Source organism: Culex quinquefasciatus, chromosome 1 (genome assembly GCF_015732765.1).
Source record: "Culex quinquefasciatus strain JHB chromosome 1, VPISU_Cqui_1.0_pri_paternal, whole genome shotgun sequence".
NCBI classification, from domain to species: domain Eukaryota; kingdom Metazoa; phylum Arthropoda; class Insecta; order Diptera; family Culicidae; genus Culex; species Culex quinquefasciatus.
In genome coordinates, this window is record NC_051861.1 from 124,670,805 (window position 1) to 124,694,919 (window position 24,115).

Here is a 24,115-nt window from a genome sequence, read left to right on the forward strand (position 1 = left end):
TTTACGCGTGAAGATGACGGCTCGGGGTCGCGTTCGGTAGCTGGGAAGAGATTCGTCCCGCGAAGTGGTCAGTTTGTTTTGGGTGGAGTTTTTCTATTGGTTTTGATAGTGAAGAACGGAAGAACACCTGTGAAAATCAGATGGAAGAAATTGGTCGTGAAAGTGGAATAACTTAGAAGAATTTTAAATTTAGTGGTTCAAGTTGCAGATCAACAAATTCAATTAATTTTATATATTTTTTTTGTGATTGATAATTTTGAGATGAATTTATTTAATTTTTTATTTAGTTTTGATACAATTCTAAATATTTTGAGATCAAACAGCTTGTAATCAATTTATCTTGAGTATTTTTTTTTAAATCGTAAAAGTTTATGAACAATAATTCACGATCACGGAACATGATTTTCCACTGTTTTTAAAATCATTTGGATAAATCTAATTGATATGATCAAATGTAAACAATTATACTAAACGAAATCCTCTGAAAAAAGGTATGCTCCCACAAAGAGTAAATTATGAAAATTTTGGTTTTATCCGAGAATATTATTATTTCCCATTATGTTGAAAGGGTAGAGCTTAAAGATTACAGTCATGCCTCGGTTTAGCACCGCATATGGGGGATGCAAAACCGAGGCGTGCATAACTAAGGCACAGAGTTTATGGGATTTTGGCTATATGTGAGACATTGGCTATAATCCTATGAAAAATCATCCATACATTAAAAAATTATCATATTTATTCATAAAAATACGAATTTTTCCTGTATTTTGAAAATGCTATTTTTCCCAACAAAATACTCCAGATTATGGTTTTTGCTTATGGGTATGAAATGGTTTGTGGATTTTTTTTTGAAAATAAAAAAAAACGGATACACTCACTCATGACAAAAATATTTTTTTTGAAAAAATATTCTGATTCTCTCAATGCACGAGTCACAACAATCGTCCAAGGGGTCATTCTTATGCAAAATTAGCTGAACTTCCGAAAAAAATACTCTCAAAAGCAGACGATTGAGTTTTTGGGGTTAAAAATTCGAAAAACTGGTCAAAAATGGTCAAAATCATAACTTTTTCAAAAAACTTTTTTGTAAAAATCTGATAACTCGTGAAGAATACATGCAAACCCCTTATGTTTATGTATCATATATATAGATATATATAGATTATTTATCATATAATTTTTGTTTTTGTCTGCTCTACAATTTTGTAGAACATTGTTACACTCTAAAATGTAACCCTGCAAAGTTAGAAAAAACACGTAATTTTAAAATGAAAATTTTTGTTCTGAATGAAAAAATGACCCTTCTGGGTTATTTCAGATTCAAAAAGTACATTAAATTTCCCATAAAATGACATGTCTCACGATTTTTGACAGTAGAGTAACGGGAAATGGCAGCGATTTTTAAACTATTTTTTATTTTTTTTTGATGAAAAATACTTTTTTTCGGAATTTTGAGTACGCCATCAAATTGGGCGTCTAATTTTCCACAAAAGTCCCTTTGACACCAAATTTCTATCTCTTCAGGGTTGCGAGCTACAAATCATCGAAAAACGTGGCTTACTAAAAAACAAGATAAATTAAAGGGCTCGTACCGACCCATCGTCACGAGATATCGAAAAAATGGACCTCGGATTCGTGATCAGGGACCAAAAGCACTCCTCAGAGCAAAGTTTCACGAAAATCGAAGAGGGGTCGGGGCAACTTTTTCCGATTTCGTGTGAGTTGGTGGAGAATTACCCATATTTTTTGTTAAATACTCAAAAAAAATCAAAACTACGTATTTTTGAAAATCAATTGGTTGGGAATTTTTCATAAATTTAGAAAGTAGTTACACACATTTTTGAAAACACTCACAATTTTCACAAAACTACGTATTTTAGAAAAAAAAATAAACAAAATATCAGTATTTTCCAATATTGGTATCAAATAATCAGAAATTTTCCATTAATTTCGATAGTTTTAATATTTTTTCCGAAATATATTTTTTTAAACAAAACTACGTATTTTCGAAAAAATAATCAAAATGTGAGTATTTCACAATATGGGTATTAAACGATCGAACATTTTGCATAAATTTTGATGGTTATATTTTTTTTTTGTTAAATACTCAAAAAAATTAAAAAAAACTCTATTTCATACATTTCGAAAGTAGCTACACATTTTTGAAAATGCTCAAAATTTTCACAAAACTACGTATTTTCGAAAAAAAATACTCAAAATATCAGTATTTTTCAATATGGGTATCAAATGATCTGAAATTTTCCATAAATTTCGATATTTATAATAGTTTTTATAATATATATTTAAATTTCGATAGTTATAGTATTTTTTGTGAAATACATTTTTTTTAACAAAATTACGTATTTTCGAAAAAATACTCAAAATTTGAGTATTTCACAATAGGGGTATTAAACGATCGAACATTCCATAAATTTTGATAGTTATAATATTTTTTGTTAAATACTCAAAAAAAAAAATAAAACTACGTATTTTCGAAAAAAAAATACTCAAAATGTTAGTATTTTACAAAATGGGTATCAAATGATCGAATAAATTTCATACACTTCGACAGTTACAATATGTTTTGTGAAATAGTCCACATTTTCACAAAACTACGTCTTTTTGAAAAAAAATACTATTTTTTTTAAATTGACATAACATAATTGAGATTTTTTAATACATTTCGATAGATTTATTTTAAATAACACAGCGTAACAAAATATTTTTTTTATTTTTTGGCAGCACGAAAAAAAATGCTCCTCTAGAGATCGGCTTCCCGAACACAATGCAACCTGGCGCATATTTTTATTGTTATCCTAACTCGAGATATTCAATGCAGAAGTTTTGCATATGAATCACCCCCCGTCGAAAAATATTTTTTTATTTTGTTTTCTCTGTAACTTCTGATCAATTAGGTCTTTTTAGATGCTTCCGGTGTCATTCGACGGTAAATTGTTAGAAAAACTCAAGATTTGGTCCCATTGGCCGGTTCCCGTAACCGGTTCCGGAGGAAATCCGGAATATTGACCAAAACTGTGCAGAAACTTCAAAATTTTGAAGTTTTTTGCTCCTAATGCGAAGTGAACACACTATAGCATCAAACAATCCATACAAACTAAAAAAATGTTGGTCCCAGCATGTTTGAAGGCGTCTAATTGAAAACGTGGCCATTGAGAACCGGTTCCGGTCAATCCGGATCCGGAAACTCTGGAAAAAATAAGCAATATTTTCACAATTCCAATGTGTCAGACAGATATAAACAAATGTGTTGTTGAAGCAATCTTTGCTACTTCAAATTCATATTACCACCAAAACATGGCCAAGTGGCCAACGGGAACCTGCTCTGAATGTTCCGGATCAGGAAACCTGTGGAAATTTTATATTTTTATTCATTTTATTAAGCAGTTTTTATTAAGACATTTTTAATGTATCTGAAAAAACATCTAAATTGATTCAAAATCAAAATCAGAAATGTGGCCAAGTGGCCAACGGTAACCTATTCTGGATATTCCGGATCATGGAACCAGTGGACACTTGACTTTTTTTTTTAATTTTAAAAGCATTTTTTCATTAAGAAATTTTCAAGGATTCTGGAAAAAAATGAATTAATTCGAAAGCAGAAATGTGGGCAAGTGGTCAACAGGAACCCCTTCTGAATGTTCCGAATCAGGGAACCAGTGGATACTTGATTTTTTTTGTTTATTTTTTAAAGCATAATAAAATAAATAAATTTTCTAGATTTCTAGAAAAATCAGAATTAATTCAAAATCAGAATCAGAAATGCCTGGTGATCAAAAGAAACCCGTTTTAAAAATTCTGGATTAGGGAACCAGTGAACATTTGAAGATTTTATCAAGTTTTCACAAAACATATTTTGATTCATGACATTTTTAAATTCCTGGAAAAATTCAAAACTTCTTTGAAAAAGGAATAAGAAATATTGCCAAGTGGCCATCGGGAACCCGTTCTGAATGTTCTGGATCAGGGAACCAGAAGACACTTGATTTTGTTATTAATTTTAATAATGCATATTTTAATTAATGAAATTTTTAAATTCCTGGAAAAATCTGAATTTATTTAAAATTAGAAATAAAAATGTTGCCAAGTGGCCAACTGTTCCGAATCCGGAACATTCAGAACGGGTTCCCGATGGCCACCTGGCGATATTTCTTATCACGAATTTTAAATAAATTCAGATTTTTCGAGGAATTTAACAATTTCATTAATTAAAAAATGCTTTATAAAATATACAAAAAAAAATCAAGTGTCATCTGGTTCTGATCAATTAGGTCTTTTTGGATGCTTCCGGTGTCATTCGACGGTAAATTGTTAGAAAAACTCAAGATTTGGTCCCATTGGCCGGTTCCCGTAACCAGTTCCGGTTCCCGTAAACGGTTCCCGTCAACTGGTTCCCTGATCCGGAACATTCAGTACGGGTTCCCGTTGGCCACTTGGCAACATTTCTAATTCTGATTTAAAAAAAATGTGATTTTTTCAAAAACTAAGAAAAATCAGTAATTTAAATATATATTTTTTTAAATAAATAAAAATTGTGTCCAGTCAAAACAGGTTCTCGTTGGCCACTTGGCTACATCTTTAATTTTGATATAAATTTAGATTTTTGTAGAAATCTAGAAAATTTCTTAATTAAAATATGCTTTATAAAATAAACAAAAAAATGTCTAGTGACCGTGGTTCTCTGATTTGGAACAGTTGGCCACTTAGTAAAATTTTATTTCTTATTTTAAATAAATTCAGATTTTTTTTCAGAAATTTAAAAAAATCATTAATTAAAATTCGCTTTATTAAAATAAATAAAAGATCCGGATGATTCAGAATGGGTTTCCGTTTGTCACTTGTCAACATTTCTAATTCGGATTTCAATTAAATTTTGAATTTGTACAGGAATTTTAAAATTTCATTATTCAAAATATGTTTTTCGAAAACTTGATAAACATTTCAAATGTTCACTGGTTCCCTAATCCGGAACATTTAAAACGGGTTCCTGTTGGTCACCTGGCCACATTTCTTATTCTGATTTTGAATTAATTCTTATTTTTCTAGAAATCTAGAAAATTTCTTAATTAAAATATGCTTTTTTTTTAAATAAATAAACATTTTAATTGACCACTGGTTCCCTGATCCGGAACATTCAGAACAGGTTCCCGTTGGCCACTTGGCAACATTTCTAATTCTGATTAAAAAAAATATTTGGAACAGTTGACCACTTGGCAAAATTTGTATTTCTTATTTAAAATTAATTCAGATTTTTCCAGGCATAAAAAAAAATTATTAATTAAAATATGCATTATTAAAATGGAAAGAGATTCGGAACATTAAGAACGGGTTCCCAATGAACACTTGGCATTATTTCTTACTACGAATTTTAAATAATTTCATATTTTTCCAGGAATTTAAAAATTTCATTAATAAAAAAATGCTTCATAAAATACACAACAAAAAATCAAGTGTCAACTGGTTCCCTGATCCGGATCATTCAGTACGGGTTCCCGTTGGCCACTTGGTAACATTTTAAAAATTAAAATTAAAATTAAAAAAATCGGTTATTCAAATATATATGTTTTTAAATTAATAAAAATTGTGACCAGTCAGAAAAAGTTCTCTTTGGCCACATGGCAATATCTTTAATTTTGATTTCAAATAAATTTAGATTTTTGTAGAAATCTAGAACATTTCTTAATTAAAATATGCTTTATAAAATAAACAAAAAAAAGTCTAGTGACCGCTGGTTCTCTGATTTGGATCAGTTGGCCAATTAGAAAAAAAAAAATATTTCTTATTTTAAATAAATTCAGATTTTTTCAGGAATTTAAAAAAAATCATTAATTAAAATATGCTCTATTAAAATAAATAAAAGATCCGGAACATTCAGAATGGGTTTCCGGATGCCACTTGGCAACATTTCTTATTCGGATTTCAAATAAATTTTGAATTTGTACAGGAATTTTAAAATTTCATTAAGCAAAATATGTTTTTCGAAAACTTGATAAACATTTCAAATGTTCACTGGTTCCCTAATCCGGAACATTTAAAACGGGTTCCTGTTGGTCACCTGGCCTTATTTCTCTTTCTGATTTTGAATTAATTCTGATTTTTCTAGAAATCTAGTAAATTTCCTAATTAAAATATGCTGTTTTTTTTTAAATATAAACATTTCAATTGACATTGTACAATTTCACAATTGTATTAATGGAAAAAAAATATATATTTTAAAAACTTATTTTTTTATATTTTTGGAAAAAACACAATTTATTTGAAATCAGAATTAAAGATGTTGCAATGTGGTCAACGGGAACATTGGACATTGGACGTGGACACTTGATTTTTTGTTATTAATTTTATTAATGCATATTTCAATTAATGAAATTTTCAATTCCTGAAAAATCTGAATTTATTTAAAATCAGAAATACAAATTTTGCAATTGGCCAACTGTTCCAAATCAGAGAACCAGCAATCACTTGACTTTTTTTTGTTTATTTTATAATGCATTTGCTAATAAAGAAATTTTCTAGATTTCTAGAAAAATCAGAATTAATTCAAAATCAGAAATGTGGCCCGGTGACCAACAGGAACCCGTTTTAAATTTTCCGGATTAGGAAACCAGTGAACATTTGAAATTTTTATTAAGTTTTCCAAAAATATATTTTGATCAATGAAATTTTAAAATTCCTGTAAAAATACAAAATTTATTTGAAATCAGAATCAGAAATATTGCCAAGTGGCCTACGGGAATCCGTTCGAAATGTTCCGGATCGGGGAACCAGTGAACATTTGAAATGTTTATCAAGTTTTCGAAAAACATATTTTGATTAATGAAATTTTAAAATTCCTGTACAAATTCAAAATTTATTTGAAATCCGAATAAGAAATGTTGCCAAGTGGCATCCGGAAACCCATTCTGAATGTTCCGGATCTTTTATTTATTTTAATAGAGCATATTTTAATTAATGATTTTTTTAAATTCCTGAAAAAATCAGAATTTATTTAAAATAAGAAATATTTTTTTTTCTAATTGGCCAACTGATCCAAATCAGAGAACCAGCGGTCACTAGACTTTTTTTTGTTTATTTTATAAAGCATATTTTAATTAAGAAATGTTCTTGATTTCTACAAAAATCTAAATTTATTTGAAATCAAAATTAAAGATATTGCCATGTGGCCAAAGAGAACTTTTTCTGACTGGTCACAATTTTTATTAATTTAAAAACATATATATTTGAATAACCGATTTTTTTTAATTTTAATTTTAATTTTTAAAATGTTACCAAGTGGCCAACGGGAACCCGTACTGAATGATCCGGATCAGGGAACCAGTTGACACTTGATTTTTTGTTGTGTATTTTATGAAGCATTTTTTTATTAATGAAATTTTTAAATTCCTGGAAAAATATGAAATTATTTAAAATTCGTAGTAAGAAATAATGCCAAGTGTTCATTGGGAACCCGTTCTTAATGTTCCGAATCTCTTTCCATTTTAATAATGCATATTTTAATTAATAATTTTTTTTTATGCCTGGAAAAATCTGAATTAATTTTAAATAAGAAATACAAATTTTGCCAAGTGGTCAACTATTCCAAATATTTTTTTTAATCAGAATTAGAAATGTTGCCAAGTGGCCAACGGGAACCTGTTCTGAATGTTCCGGATCAGGGAACCAGTGGTCAATTAAAATGTTTATTTATTTAAAAAAAAGCATATTTTAATTAAGAAATTTTCTAGATTTCTAGAAAAATAAGAATTAATTCAAAATCAGAATAAGAAATGTGGCCAGGTGACCAACAGGAACCCGTTTTAAATGTTCCGGATTAGGGAACCAGTGAACATTTGAAATGTTTATCAAGTTTTCGAAAAACATATTTTGAATAATGAAATTTTAAAATTCCTGTACAAATTCAAAATTTAATTGAAATCCGAATTAGAAATGTTGACAAGTGACAAACGGAAACCCATTCTGAATCATCCGGATCTTTTATTTATTTTAATAAAGCGAATTTTAATTAATGATTTTTTTAAATTTCTGAAAAAAAATCTGAATTTATTTAAAATAAGAAATAAAAATTTTACTAAGTGGCCAACTGTTCCAAATCAGAGAACCACGGTCACTAGACATTTTTTTGTTTATTTTATAAAGCATATTTTAATTAAGAAATTTTCTAGATTTCTACAAAAATCTAAATTTATATCAAAATTAAAGATGTAGCCAAGTGGCCAACGAGAACCTGTTTTGACTGGACACAATTTTTATTTATTTAAAAATATATATTTAAATTACTGATTTTTCTTAGTTTTGAAAAAATCACATTTTTTAAATCAGAATTAGAAATGTTGCCAAGTGGCCAACGGGAACCCGTACTGAATGTTCCGGATCAGGGAACCAGTTGACGGGAACCGTTTACGGGAACCGGAACTGGTTACGGGAACCGGCCAATGGGACCAAATCTTGAGTTTTTCTAACAATTTACCGTCGAATGACACCGGAAGCATCCAAAAAGACCTAATTGATCAGAAGTTACAGAGAAAACAAAATAAAAAAATATTTTTCGACGGGGGGTGATTCATATGCAAAACTTCTGCATTGAATATCTCGAGTTAGGATAACAATAAAAATATGCGCCAGGTTGCATTGTGTTCAAGAAGCCGATCTCTAGAGGAGCATTTTTTTTCGTGCTGCCAAAAAATAAAAAAAATATTTTGTTACGCTGTGTAATCAAATTTTTACAGGACTACGTAGTTTCGAAACAAAAAAATTTGGATGGATTAATTGATTTTTCAGCCTCAAATAAATATTGCCTTATTTTTTAGATTTTTGATGAAATCGAAAAAAAAATTGTTTAAAATTGAGAGAATGGGAAACCTTAAGTAGTAGTCATGATCTTTCAATCAATCAAAACTTTAATAAATAACTTATCAAGGAAAGTCCATACAATTTTTGCCTAAATTTTCGTGACCTCCTGTAAAATAGTTACTCAAAATCAGGGTAAAAACTGTTGAAAAACTTAAATGATTATGATTTAGATTTTATGATTTGAATCAATAGTAAAAGAGATGTAAAACTTTAGAAAAAAATGTATAATTCTTAATTTTGTATTAAGTAAAAAGCAACCCGATTTTCATTCTGCATTTTATTTGATTTTTTGAGGTAGGAGTTCAGTTTTTTAAGTTGTTACAAAAACAAAAAGTTCAAATAAAATGTGTGAAAAGCCTTTTAAAAGTAATGAAAAAACGTATATGAATAGTTAATTAACACTTGCAGCCCAATAGGTAGCCCAAAAAGTTGGAAATGCTACTCTATACATCTGTATTTCGGCAAGTTCTTAACCGATTTTGCTGATTCTCGTTGCATTTGATTTGGAAGGATATCAGAAAATAATCTCAAACAGGGTAGTTCCATAATAAACGCATTCACCTTTAGTTACATGGGAAAGTCATTCAACTTTTTATCTATAATGGGAGATTTTTTTATACATTTCGATAGATTTATTTTAAATACTCTAATTTTCACAGGACTAAACGTACTTTAGAAAAAATATATTTATTTTTTTTTATAGATGGATTAATTGATTTTTCAGCCTCAAATAAATATTGATTTATTTTTTAGATTTTTGATGAAATTGTAGAAAAATGTTCAAAATTTGCATTATTAATTATTATAATTAAATTTAAACTTCAAGCATCAACCTGTTATTTTTAATGAAAAAAAATGTCAATGATTCCTCAATAATTGTTCTAACGAGCGTAATCTGGCTTCGTTTTGCCTAAACCTTTATTTTTTTTTTAAAGCATTTGAAATTCCAACAAACTATTTTAATGGCATTTGCATAGTTTTTTTATTTTAAATGCCATTAAAATAGCCATTAAAATAGTTTGTTGGAATTTCAAATGCATTTAAAAAAAATTAAAGGTTTAGGCAAAACGAGGCCAGATTACGCTCGTTAGAACGATTGTTGAGGAATCATTGACATTATTTTTTTTTTCATTAAAAATAACATAATATATTTTTCATTAAAAATAACATTATATAATAATTAATAATTATTATTTTTATTTTTGCAAAGTTCTCGAGGTAATTAATAATTAATTTGGTCTACCTTGGTGGAGACTTTTCCCGATCAAATGAAGCTAGAATCATCTAAAATACAGCTTTCAGAATGTTAAAATTCGATCTTGAACTCCTTGATACTTCAGGTGTTAAAGCCATTCGAAAAAAAATATTTGAATTATTCGATTCTCAGTTCGGGTCAAGTAATACATTAATTTTTTGTTTGATTTTTTTAAACAAGTTTGTTTATTTTTAAGTGATTTTTTGCATTGAAGCACGTAAATTCAAAATTGTGTTTAATTTGTGAATTCTGTTTTGAGCTGTGATTTTTATTTTACAAAAACAATCAAATTTGTTGAAAAATCTAAGTTTTTAAAAAAGCTTCTTCATTCAAAATACAGTAAAAAGCGAAGAATTTAGAAAAAAACATCATCACACTTGATCAACCCGCCTAGACCTGACTCATTCAGCGTTCTTCGCTTCAATTTAAATTGAGCTCGGCTGGAATTGACCGGTCAGCAGTCAGTCAACAAAACTGCAAAGTGGAAGCATATTGCATGTGCCACCAAACCGGGCCTTAATTGATGCCAATTAATGTGTCATGCCCCCTTCTTCTTCTTTTTCTACTGCTGAAAGGGATCGTCGGAATGGGTCTGAGATGCTTATCGTGATTCTCAATTAAACGTGGAGATGAGTTTTGAAATTGAGGAGAAAAAACTGTTAGTGTGAGGTTTATGAATGAATTGCCTTTATGGAAATAAACCTTAAAATTCTTGGGAAATTCTCATCGCTCAACTTATGTGACTTATGGTTTCAATTTGAATGCGATACTTAATCTTTCCTACTGATCTAAGCCATCTTTCCCTCCCGTTCGTTTCAGTCAAGACAAAACGAGAGACTATAATTAAGGCGATTACCAAAATAAAGCGCGATAATTGGTCCATTCTGCGAATCTGCTAGTGCAGTGAGAAGTAAAATACTCGTTCCATTCACAAAATAAAACAACAACAAAAAAGCAACACACAGCGAACACAATGAACCACTTCTGTGGGAGGGGGGGGAGGTAATTTCCACCCCACCCAAAAAGTTATAAAAGAAAGAAGTGAAGCAAAAAAAATAATTTAGCTTTAGGCAGGTTAAGTCACTTTAAAATAAGTAAAACCAAAAAATATTTTTTTTCGATTAAACTAACGCAATTTTTTTTACATTTCAATTTTTCAGAAAAAAAAATATTTTTTTCTTCAAATATTTAATTAAAATATTCACCTAATAAAAAAACTCTCAATTTTGGTGGAAGCAGCAGCAGCAACCATGGGAAACTCTGCCATTGTTTTCACTTTCAAAAGCTTAGACAGTCCAACTAGTTGACTGCAGTAAAAACAACGAAAACTTCTTTTCTTTTATGCTCCACATTCAATGATGGCTCGTGGCGTGGCGATGACGACGATGATGACGCTGGTTATTGTGTTTTGTTTTCCACGTGATGTTGTGGCGGCACGAGAGAGTGAAAGCATTTTTTTTTTGTTTTTCTTTTTGGTGTGAGCTTTTTGCTTATTTAGTTGGTTGATGTATGGTTCTGTGGGGGAAAAGTCAGGGATTTTTGATAAATATTGATTGGATAAAAGTTTGAAAATCTGAAAAAAAAATAATTTTTCGATTTCAAATAATAAAAAAAAACTTTAATAAATTGTTTGAATTTATTTAAGTTGGTTTTTGAAATGCTCAAAATGACCAAAATGACCAAAATGACCTAAATGACCGAAATGACCCAAATGACCAAAATGACCGAAATGACCGAAATGACCAAATTGAACAAATTGACCAAAATGGTAAAATGAACAAAATGACCCAAATGACCCAAATGACCCAAATGACCCAAATGACCCAAATGACCCAAATGACCCAAATGACAAAATGACCAAAATGACCAAAATTTCCCAAATGACCAAAATTACTCAAATGACCCAAATGACCTAAATGACCAAAATGACCAAAATGACCAAAATGACCAAAATGGCCAAAATGACCAAAATGACCAAAATGACCAAAATGACCAAAATGACCAAAATGACCAAAATGACCAAAATGGCCAAAATGGCCAAAATGGCCAAAATGACCAAAATGACCAAAATGACCAAAATGACCAAAATGACCAAAATGGCCAAAATGACCAAAATGACCAAAATGACCAAAAAGACCAAAATGACCAAAATGACCAAAATGACCAAAATGACCAAAATGGCCAAAATGACCAAAATGACCAAAATGACCAAAATGACCAAAAAGACCAAAATGACAAAAATGACCAAAATGACAAAAATGACCAAAATTTCCCAAATGACCAAAATTACTCAAATGACCAAAATGACCAAAATTTCCCAAATGACCAATATTACTCAAATGACCCAAATGACCTAAATGACCAAAATGACCAAAATGACCAAAATGACCAAAATGACCAAAATGACCAAAATGACCAAAATGACCAAAATGACCAAAATGACCAAAATGACCAAAATTTCCCAAATGACCAAAATGACCAAAATGACCAAAATTACCAAAATGACCAAAATGACCAAAATGACCAAAAAGACCAAAATGACCAAAATGACCAAAATGACCAAAATGACCAAAATGACCAAAATGACCAAAATGACCAAAATGACCAAAATGACCAAAATGACAAAAATGACCAAAATGACAAAAATGACCAAAATTTCCCAAATGACCAAAATTACTCAAATGACCAAAATGACCAAAATTTCCCAAATGACCAATATTACTCAAATGACCCAAATGACCTAAATGACCAAAATGACCAAAATGACCAAAATGACCAAAATGACCAAAATGACCAAAATGACCAAAATGACCAAAATGACCAAAATGACCAAAATGACCAAAATGACCAAAATTTCCCAAATGACCAAAATGACCAAAATGACCAAAATTACCAAAATGACCAAAATGACCATAATTACCAAAATTACCAAAATTACCAAAATTACCAAAATTACCAAAATGACCAAAATGACCAAAATGACCAAAATGACCAAAATGACCAAAATGACCAAAATGACCAAAATGACCAAAATGACCTAAATGACCTAAATGACCTAAATGACCTGAATGACCTAAATGACCAAAATGACCAAAATGACCAAAATGACCAAAATGACCAAAATGGCCAAAATGACCAAAATGACCAAAATGACCAAAATGACCAAAAAGACCAAAATGACCAAAATGACCAAAATTACCAAAATGACCAAAATGACCAAAATGACCAAAATGGCCAAAATGACCAAAATGACCAAAATGACCTAAATGACCTAAATGACCAAAATGACCAAAATGACCAAAATGACCTAAATGACCAAAATGACCAAAATGACCAAAATGACCAAAATAACCAAAATGACCAAAATGACCAAAATGACCAAAATGACCTAAATGACCTAAATGACCTGCATGACCTAAATGACCAAAATGACCAAAATGACCAAAATGACCAAAATGACCAAAATGGCCAAAATGACCAAAATGACCAAAATGACCAAAATGACCAAAAAGACCAAAATGACCAAAATGACCAAAATTACCAAAATGACCAAAATGACCAAAATGACCAAAATGGCCAAAATGACCAAAATGACCAAAATGACCTAAATGACCTAAATGACCAAAATGACCAAAATGACCAAAATGACCTAAATGACCAAAATGACCAAAATGACCAAAATGACCAAAATTACCAAAATTACTTGAATGGCAAAAAACGAAATGACCAGGGATGGTAATTCTGGCAATTTTGTCAATTTTGTCAATTTTGTTTATATTGTCAATTTTGTCAATTTTGTCAATTTTGTCAATTTTGTCAATTTTGTCAATTTTGTCAATTTTGTCAATTTTGTCAATTTTGTCAATTTTGTCAATTTTGTCAATTTTGTCAATTTTGTCAATTTTGTCAATTTGGTCAATTTTGTCATTTTGGTCATTTTGGTCATTTTTGTCAATTTTGTCAATTTTGTCAATTTTGTCAATTTTGTCAATTTTGTCAATTTTGTCAATTTGGTCAATTTTGTCAATTTTGTCAATTTTGTCAATTTTGTCAATTTTGTCAATTTTGTCAATTTTGTCAATTTTGTCAATTTTGTCAATTTTGTTAATTTTGTCAATTTTGTCAATTTTGTCAATTTTGTCAATTTTATCAATTTTGTCAATTTTGTCAATTTTTTCAATTTTGTTAATTTTGTTAATTTTGTCAATTACTTAATTATCACCCTGCTAGGTGACCAAACCCAAGACTCATTTCGCTCCCATCGTCGGAGTCAGTGCATCAACTTCAAACGTCTCTGCGCTTGGAACTTTGCGGCGCGTGACTCACAGAGTTGCCGTTTAAGTGTGCAATTGTGAGCTTCTGCCGACATTAATCGCCCTAACGTTTGTTGAACACTGTAACAATAGGGTGAGGTTACCGATTTTTGTTAATTTTTATTAAGTTTGATAGCGTAATTTTTTTTTCGAGTGAATTAAAACGAATGTAATTTTTCAACAAAATACGTCCCTTCACCCTAATGTTGACCATGTTTTGATCAGCTTGAACCCATCCAGCGCAGTTCACGCAGTTTGAATGAAACTTGAATGAAAGAGAGACCAAAAAAAAATAGAGTTGGCATAAATTACAGGGCTTGCGTGTACACGCAGCAACATTACGCCACAATCGGTCCTTTTCACAGAAAATTAAACCAACTTGTGGAGTCTTGTGTGTTTCTTTTTTTTGCAAAGTGACTTATGAATGGAGATAATTGTGTCTTCTTCTGCAAAACACAAACTAGATTGCAAGGCACGATTACGTTTTTTTTTTCTTTTTCTGCGAAATATCAGACAAACAGCTTGGAATTTCCCTCCACCCTCTCCCTTTTGGATGTTGCGGTGACTGACATTCTCCAGAGCAATGTCGGAAAAATGCATCATTTCCCTTAAAGAGAGTGCAACTAATTAAACGCGCTCACTTTGATGACGAGAGTGCAAGCCACTTTTGCTTTCGGGGTGAGCGCCAAAGTTGCGGAAAAAAAAGACTGGAGAAATTTCAGAGGAACTGACCGTTTAATAAATGGTTCGTGGTTCGTGAAGATTGAAATGTGTGGTGGAAGGTTGTTGAGTGGTTTCGGAAGTGACGGAAAATTGATCAGATGGAGAGTGCAATTTTGAAGAGTAGTTCGAAGGGAATGAACTTGGATGGAAGGGTCATGGTTGAGTTGAACAAATTTGAAATAATTAGAAATTGAATTGAACTTCTTGAGATGACGTTGCTTTTTGTTTTTGAGTAGGCAAGATAGTGAGCAAGAGAGTATCTCTCTTTGCTCTTATTTTCTAGAAAAAGAGAAATAAGAGAGTTACTCTCTTGCTTACTGTCTTATCTGAGGGTTTCGTGTTGTTTATTTTTAAAAAGTGTCTAATTAATCCCCGAAGTATCTCTCAAGTTTATCCCGGGGAGTCCTTTTCGGGAAACATTTGCGTCCAAGTTCCAAATCGATCAACAATCCAACCCAAATAAAAAAATCCACCCTGCCAAAATCGGAAGTTGGCAGCCATAGAGAACTTGGCTCTGCTAATTATGCATTCCTCCGATCAACAGTCCCATAAATCTTGTGTGCCAGTCCACGCGTCATCAAATCGGCGACGATATCGCGGTGCGTTCCCTCGCAGTCTGACTCATCGGGCGAGCGAGAAGCTCGCAGAAAAATGTTTGCATTCCTCGGGCTCGAAGATCATCCTCCAAGTGGTTGGACGCCATCGGCATGCACAAGTGGCTTGATTCTAGGAATTTATGTGTGAAGATGGAAATGTTTCTGCAAAAAATAAATTTCAAAAATAACAAAAAATAGCAAAAACAACTCGAATGACCCAAATGACCTAAATGACCTGAATGACCTAAATGACCTAAAAAAACCTAAATGATCAAAATGACCAAATTCAACAAAATGGCCAAAATGACCAAATTGTCCAAAATGACCAAAATGACAAAAATGACCAAAATGACCAAAATGACCAAAATGACCAAAATGACCATAATGACCATAATGACCAAACTGTCCAAAATGACCAAAATGACCAAAATGACTAAAATGACCAAAATGACAAAAATGGCCAAAATGACTAAAATGACCGAAATGACTAAAATGACCAAAATGATCAAAATAACCAAAATTACCAAAATGACCAAAATGAGCAAATTCAACAAAATGACCAAAATGACCCAAATGACCCAAATGACCAAAATGACAAAAATGATCAAAATGACCTAAATGACCTAAATGACCTTAATGATCTAAATGACCTAAATGACCTAAATGACCTAAATGACCTAAATGACCGAAATGACCGAAATGACCTTAATGACCTGAATGACCTAAATGACCTAAATGACCTAAATGACCTAAATGACCTAAATGACCTAAATGACCTAAATGACCTAAATGACCGAAATGACCAAAATGACAAAAATGACAAAAATGACAAAAATGACAAAAATGACAAAAATGACAAAAATGACAAAAATGACAAAAATGACAAAAATGACAAAAATGACAAAAATGACAAAAATGACAAAAATGACAAAAATGACAAAAATGACAAAAATGACAAAAATGACAAAAATGACAAAAATGACAAAAATGACAAAATGACAAAAATGACAAAAATGACAAAAATGACAAAAATGACAAAAATGACAAAAATTACAAAAATTACAAAAATGACAAAAATGACAAAAATGACAAAAATGACAAAAATGACAAAAATGACAAAAATGACAAAAATGACAAAAATGACAAAAATGACAAAAATGACAAAAATGACAAAAATGACAAAAATGCCTAAATTGACAAAAATGTCAAAAATGCCTAAATTGACAAAAATGTCAAAAATGACAAAAATGACAAAAATGACAAAAATGACAAAAATGGCAAAAATGACAAAAATGACAAAAATGACAAAAATGTCAAAAATGACAAAAATGACAAAAATGACAAAAATGACAAAAATGACAAAAATGACAAAAATGACAAAAATGACAAAAATGACAAAAATGATAAAATTGACAAAATTGCCAAAATTGCCGAAATTGACAAAATTGACAAAATTGACAAAATTGACAAAATTGACAAAATTGACAAAATTGACAAAATTGACAAAATTGACAAAATTGACAAAATTGACAAAATTGACAAAATTGACAAAATTGACAAAATTGACAAAATTGACAAAATTGACAAAATTGACAAAATTGACAAAATTGACAAAATTGACAAAATTGACAAAATTGACAAAATTGACAAAATTGACAAAATTGACAAAAGTGACAAAATTGACAAAATTGACAAAATTGACAAAATTGACAAAATTGACAAAATTGACAAAATTGACAAAATTGACAAAATTGACAAAATTGACAAAATTGACAAAATTGACAAAATTGACAAAATTGACAAAATTGACAAAATTGACAAAATTGACAAAATTGACAAAATTGACAAAAAATACAAAAAATACAAAAATGTGTAAATTTAATTAAATTAAATTTTATTAGGGCAGTACCTTGGACGAAAACAAGCAAGCTTGCGCCCTATTGAAAAGTTATTGCCGAGATACTACGAAAATATTGTCGATTTTGGTCTTCCCGTCAAAACAGAACCTCCACACAAAAGCGAATCGCTCCAAAAACACTTTGTTCCACCAGCAATGATGTCAAGAAATTCCATGGAAGAAGAATCATCATCAATCGGCGGAGGAGGTAGTGGTGCCGGAGAGCAACTGCTACTGTTCCTACAACAACAACAACAACAACGCAAACTCACTGACTGTGAAGCCGACGATCATGACGAACGAGGCAGGTGGTTACGCCGAGGTGGCTCACCACCAGCCAGTAGTGAACTGGTCGACGAAGTCGACGGAGCTCGCCCGTGGAGTACGAACATCTACGAGAACTTGATCGCGCCGGAACCGATCAGCGGGCCGTACGGGAAGTTGCGCAAGTGCGAGGAAAACATCTACGAGAACATCTGCGAGGACTGTGGCCAGTTGTACGGCGCCGGTCGTTGCGGGTTCTGTGCCGTTGACGACGAAGCGGGGTCCGACCGGAACAGTGAAACGAGTGCGCGAAAGTTCCGTCGCAAGTACAGTGCAAAGTTTCAGGAGTTTCTGGGGAAGTTCCCGCGCATTCGGGCCCGGAACGTCGCGGATATAAAACGAAGGCAGCGGCCCCGGCCGTTGTCCAAGAGTGACATTGTGCACAATGCGGGCGGCTTCGAGGACGTGTTCCGGACGAACAAGTCGTTTGACCTGGGCGAGATTTGCCGGATGCGGGATGATGAGCGGGGAGTAGCGGGCATCGAGGCGGGCCGAACGGACGACGGGGAAGAGGGAGAGAGCGAGGTAGAGTTTTGTTGCGTTGTTTGTGCATGTGAATCATGACTGGAAAAGAGTTTATAAGAGTGTAATACTATTTTTTTTTCGTGCGATTTGTTGTTGGTTGGAAGTCTCGGAACTGGGAGGTGCGCGATGAGTGATTGGGGCTATTTTTAGATGATTTCGCGAAAGGTGGTTGGATTAATCATTAGGAATTCAATGCAAATTTGCAGGGAGTGGTAAATTGGATGCGTCAAAGTGTAAAGAATTACAAGAAAAGTAATTTTAGTTAATAATAGAGATATGATTTTTTTTTTCACGGTGCAGAAACTTAGAAAAACAATTTGCCCATTTATACATTCTATTTATTTATACGCTTTATACATTGAAATTACATCTAAGTGGTTCTCTACTTTTTCGCAAATCGACTTTTCTTTGTTTTTGTTTTAATTATTTGGATGAATCTTTAATCGTGTTTTAAGAAAAATATCGTAAAACCTGGACAATAAAAAAATTAAATTCATTTTTAAAGCAAAATTGATTTTGCTATCGAAAAGTACTCTACAATTGTTTTGATAAAATGTATTGCGGATTTCAAAGATTTTTAGACAATCGTGCAAGTTGTAAAAAGCTCTCCAACAAAGTGCACCTCAAACTACAGCAGAAAAAAAAACAATCTAAGACACACACCCTAGTTTGAAACTGTTCTAAAGGGAGCGTTCTTTTATTACGTAACGCGAAAAATCGGACTTTTAGACCCCCTCCCCCCCCCCTCGTAACAAAATTTCCATACAAATTTTAAAAATTTTGTATGGAGCGTAACACGGCCTCCGACCCCCCCTCCCCCCCCCTACTGCGTTACGTAATAAAAGAACGCTCCCAAAGTGGTCGAAAGCAACAAAGCCCAGTCGAGACACGCACCACTCTAGGCGAGCGGGGAGGAGAAGGGGTAGGATTTCAAGTGTGCATATATTTGGTGTGCAGTTATGATTTGCAAGGGTGGAGAATTTGGTGCAAAGTGTGCAATACCGTTTCAACAATCAGCTAATTTGTGGTATAAATTTTTAATGTATTATTCTTTTGTATTTTTAAAATATTTCTTGTGGCAAAAGCAAACCCGGAAACAATAATTTCGAATAGCGGAGAGAAAATATCCAATAATTTTCTCTCTGAGACTTTAAAAATAGGGAAATTTGTTTCTGAAATAAAACCTAACAAAGAATTTGATTCGATGAAAATGGGTTTTTTCAAAGTGTCACCTAATTAGTCTGTAGTTTTGAACTGACCATGTTTCGGAAATTTTTATAAAAGTTTCTGATCTTTTCAATTAAATTAATTTCAAAAAAATCTGGCTTTATTTTTCAAAGGTTTGTAAATAAAAAATACTTTGTTATTTTTCCAAAATGGATTAGAAAATGTATTTTTAATTCGCCTAAAACAATAAAAAATGGAATATTAAAAAAAAATAATTTAAATAATTGTATTTAAAACCCGGATTTTTCCGTGTACCTGTAATAAACAATCTTTGTCGAAAACATCAAATCGATCAGAAAATCTCTTCTCAACATTCATAATTTCATATATTTAGCCTCCCCAAAATTGTATGAAGACTTGTATGGAAAAACGAATGAAAAAACTAATTGGGAATGCATGGACAAAGTTTTTATACAATTTATTACTAAAAGTTAGTTAATTTATTTATTTATTTATTTTATTCGATCTAAGAAATAAAAATAGTAGTTAATGCAACAAGTCGCAAAAAGAGGATTTTTTCAGCACGAGTCGTACATTTATCCAACGAGGTTCAACGAGTTGGATAATTACGACGAGTGCTGAAAAAATCAAGTTTTGCAACGAGTTTCATACAACATTTTTTGCAATTCCGAAAAACACCAATTGAGTGAAATTTTAAGTCAAATTTTCATGTATTTTGTCAATAAATCGATTAAATAAAAAAAAATGTTGAAAAGTGTTACTTTTCGAAACAAGTGCTGCAAAGTACAACTTTTCAGCACCCATTTCAGTGCTGAAAATTAGGACTTTTCAGCATTTATTTTGAACAGTTTTGCTATTTGATTCTGTTATTTTTGGTACAGAAAAGTAGGCTATTTCGTCGTTCAAGAATGACAGGAAAAGTAAGTAATTTCACGACGGAATTGCAAAAAGACATTATTTGCAATTGAGTTTAAGATGCATAATCTGGTACTGGAGTCATAAAGACATTTTTTAGAATCTGAATCAAAGTCGAAAATTACCGATAAATTACGATAATGACATTTAAGTAAAGTGCAGTTTTTGTAGGCATTTGAGTAAATTTGACTTAAAATTATTTTTTTTCCATTTAAAAACATATCATGAAGGAAAAGCATAATTTAATAAAATGTTTATCGAACTAAATAAAAAATATGTGTAATATTGTTTTTCTTAGTGTTACTAATTGACCTTCATTCACCAACAACCAATATCTCGAAAAATACGAATATTTTTTTTTTTTCATGATTTACAGTTTTTATCAAAAAGAGTGGAAAATGAAAATATGTTTTTTTTTACATTGGACATTTATCTTTTCCGTGTCAAAGCGCGGTGAGACTTTCTCAAGCATTGTGAAATATGATCGTATTCTTAAAACTTTACTAATATTTTTCATAAAGCAATTGATTTGGTAATTCATTATTTTTTGTCACCCTATCATTCAAACTGTTTTTTGCATTTTTTCGTGTAAAATTAAAGAAAAAAGTTTTTTTGTTAAGTCAAAAAATTTAAAAATGTATTAAAATTTTTGACTTTACAAAAAAAACTTTTTTCTCTGGTTTAATGGTTTTATTTAAATTCCATTTTTTTCATAAAAATTAAATCATCAGATTTAAAATTGTAAAAAATTACAAAATCAACCTGCAGCCGGGCTGGCTTCGATCTATGAAATTGCCAAAAATCAATTTTTAAACCAATTTTTGATATTTCAAAAAATTAGAATCTCTTATAATTTGAAAAAAAAAATCAGAGTTGAAAAATTGACTTGCTTTATGTGACTTTGCCAATGTGTTTGAAAGTATAACTTTTGCAGGGGTTTCCACTAACATATTTTATATTTTATGTAAAAATAAGAAAGCAGCAAAAAATGACAAAGGGATTGTAAAAAAACGCAATTCGTTCTTACACTGAACATTGCGAAAGGGATTGTAAAAACACGAAAAAACTGAAAATGCAAAAGGTAAGGAGGAGTAAGGAAGCGAATGAAAAAGCCAAATATTATCAGAAATATACATGAACTAAACATGAAAAAATCAAATAAAAATCCTAAAAATGAAACAAGACATACTTTATCAAGATAAGTCAATTTTTGAGCATAACAAAAGTTTTTTTTAAATGATTAGAAGGTCGGGAAGATAAAACAAAAATCAAAAAAAAATCATTACAAGGTTACACAGAAAAAAAAAATGATGGTAATATTCATCAGGAAATGGTGACAGATTTTGTGGCTAAAAAAATGATGAATTTTACTCCAGAAAATGATGAATTTTCATCAGTTTTTGATGAATATTCATCAGGTTCACATTTTTACACATTTTTTATGTAATATTACTCAAAAAAAGAGGTAATATTCAACCTACCAAATTTTCAACATTCCAAAATTCAACTTTTTTTTTCTGTGTAGCTTATTATTTAATTTACACTTTTTTTTATTTTTCGTGCTTAGTAGATGCATTTTAACCATTTTAACGTTAGAAAAATCTATTTTTTAAATGGTTATATGGTTTTATTTCAATTCGAGTTTGTTTTTCAATAGTATAATGGCAATTTTCTTGTATTGATCAATTCTTTTTCACATTTTCCGTTTAACATTTAATTTCTTGCTTTTTACGTTTTTGGAATGATCATGGAATCATTATTTGTAAAGTTGCAAGAAATGTCTGAATATTTTAGTTTAAAAAGTAGGAGATATGAGTTCGAGTCATGGACAAAGTTGCACAAAAAAAGGCATTGAGACATTTTCACATAAATCAAGTAAGTTAATTTTTAGATTGAAACTCGTCTTGTTGATTAAATGTTAATGTTGACGAGAAGCCAAGAAAATATAAATTTTAAGTTTTGAAACTATAATAGTAAATGCTATATAATTAAGCTTTTAACATGGGGATATTCTGATATGTTTGACAGGTTCGAGATTCAGTCATATTTTTTGCTGTTTTCCACTATTTAGAGAATATTTTTTGCAAAAAATATTAGATTTATATTAAAAAAAACTTTCTTGCTTTTTTTCTACTTATATTTTTATGACAGGATTTCAGAATTGTTTAATATTTTTGAATCTTTTTTTAATATGCACTTCTCTCTTAACTACAAATTACCATTACTACCAAATTACAACATTTTTTGAATTTTTATATTGACTCAAAATTAAAGCTCAGATTTCGGTGGGTATATTTTTCTGAGTAAGCAATTAATTTAGTAATGATTTAAATTTGGCTCAAAAATATTTTTAAACGTTTTATTTTGATTTACTGATTTCTTCTTTCTTGTTAGGTTCACTTAGACACTAAATTTGTAATGGTATTATAAACTTTTATTTGTACACTCTATCGTGTGCAATGATTTTCCTGAGTTGTTTTCTCAATTTTCCTTTAAATTTCAGCTCCAAAATTTACACCTGCCCTAAATTTCGAAAAAAAATTAACAGCAATCGATAAGATCTTGCTGCAAAAAAAGATGCCGCAAAACTTGTTAAAGTGCAGTTTTCCACCGAACTCCGCACACCAAGGTTAAGCCACCCTCGTCCGCGATTGATTTAAAACCACGTTCGTTTCCACAGCTAATTAATGTTTTAAGTTAACCACCCCCTCCCATAAAGTGCACCTCTCACGCGCCTTCCAACCAACATTTTCTCCACCTCGCAAAGAAACCACACAAACGAAAAAAGCTCGAGAAATCTCATGTTATTCAATTTCGTTGCGTTTTTCCACTCCCCCACCCTTCGACGATCAGCTGTCGAGCGCCGACTTGGAGTTGGTCTGCTCTGGTGGCACCAGCGGGCTGAAAGTGAAAAGTTTGAGTGCGAATTTGATCGACCTTTGTTCCGGTGCGATTTACGAGAATTTAACGCCCACCAACGATAGTGACGACGATTTGCTGTTTGGTGACGCAGAAGATGACGACGCCGTGAACCACTGGATGACGTCACTGCGAAGTTGCGTTGAAAGTTACGAGTGCGACATTGGCGAGTACCACGTGAAAAGCATTCCGTCGGTGACGTTCAACGACGTGGGGGAAGTTCGAGGGGGGTTCAGAGGTGAGTGGGGTTCTCTGGGAAATGGAGATTTTTTTTTCATTTGACTGAAGCTTTGTGAGTGTTAAAATCAACAAAAACTGAATCTTGAATATTTTGTGAAAAGATAAAGAAAAAAATAACCACAGAAAGATTTGGAAAAGTTTGAAGATTTCATATTACATAATAGTAGTTTATGCAACAAGTTGCAAAAAGAGGATTTTTTCAGCACGAGTCGTACATTTATCCAACGAGGTTCACCGAGTAGAACTTTTCAGCATTTATTTTTAAAACTGTTGCTATTTGATTCTGTTATTTTTGGTACAGAAAAGTAGGCTATTTCGTCGTTCAAGAATGACAGGAAAAGTAAGTAGTTTC

The 24,115-nt window shown here is 31.3% G+C and overlaps 1 protein-coding gene across 1 annotated transcript in view; it reads left to right on the plus strand.

Moving 5' to 3' along the window:
- LOC6050397 overlaps positions 1–24,115 on the plus strand; it is a 38,666-nt gene continuing 14,551 nt past the window's right edge. The window contains exons 1-3 of the mRNA XM_038266773.1: positions 1–67; positions 17,807–18,501; positions 23,458–23,761. Of these exons, the coding sequence (XP_038122701.1) occupies positions 17,809–18,501; positions 23,458–23,761 (997 nt within the window). The 5' untranslated portion in view covers positions 1–67; positions 17,807–17,808. The remainder of the gene's footprint in view (positions 68–17,806; positions 18,502–23,457; positions 23,762–24,115) is intronic.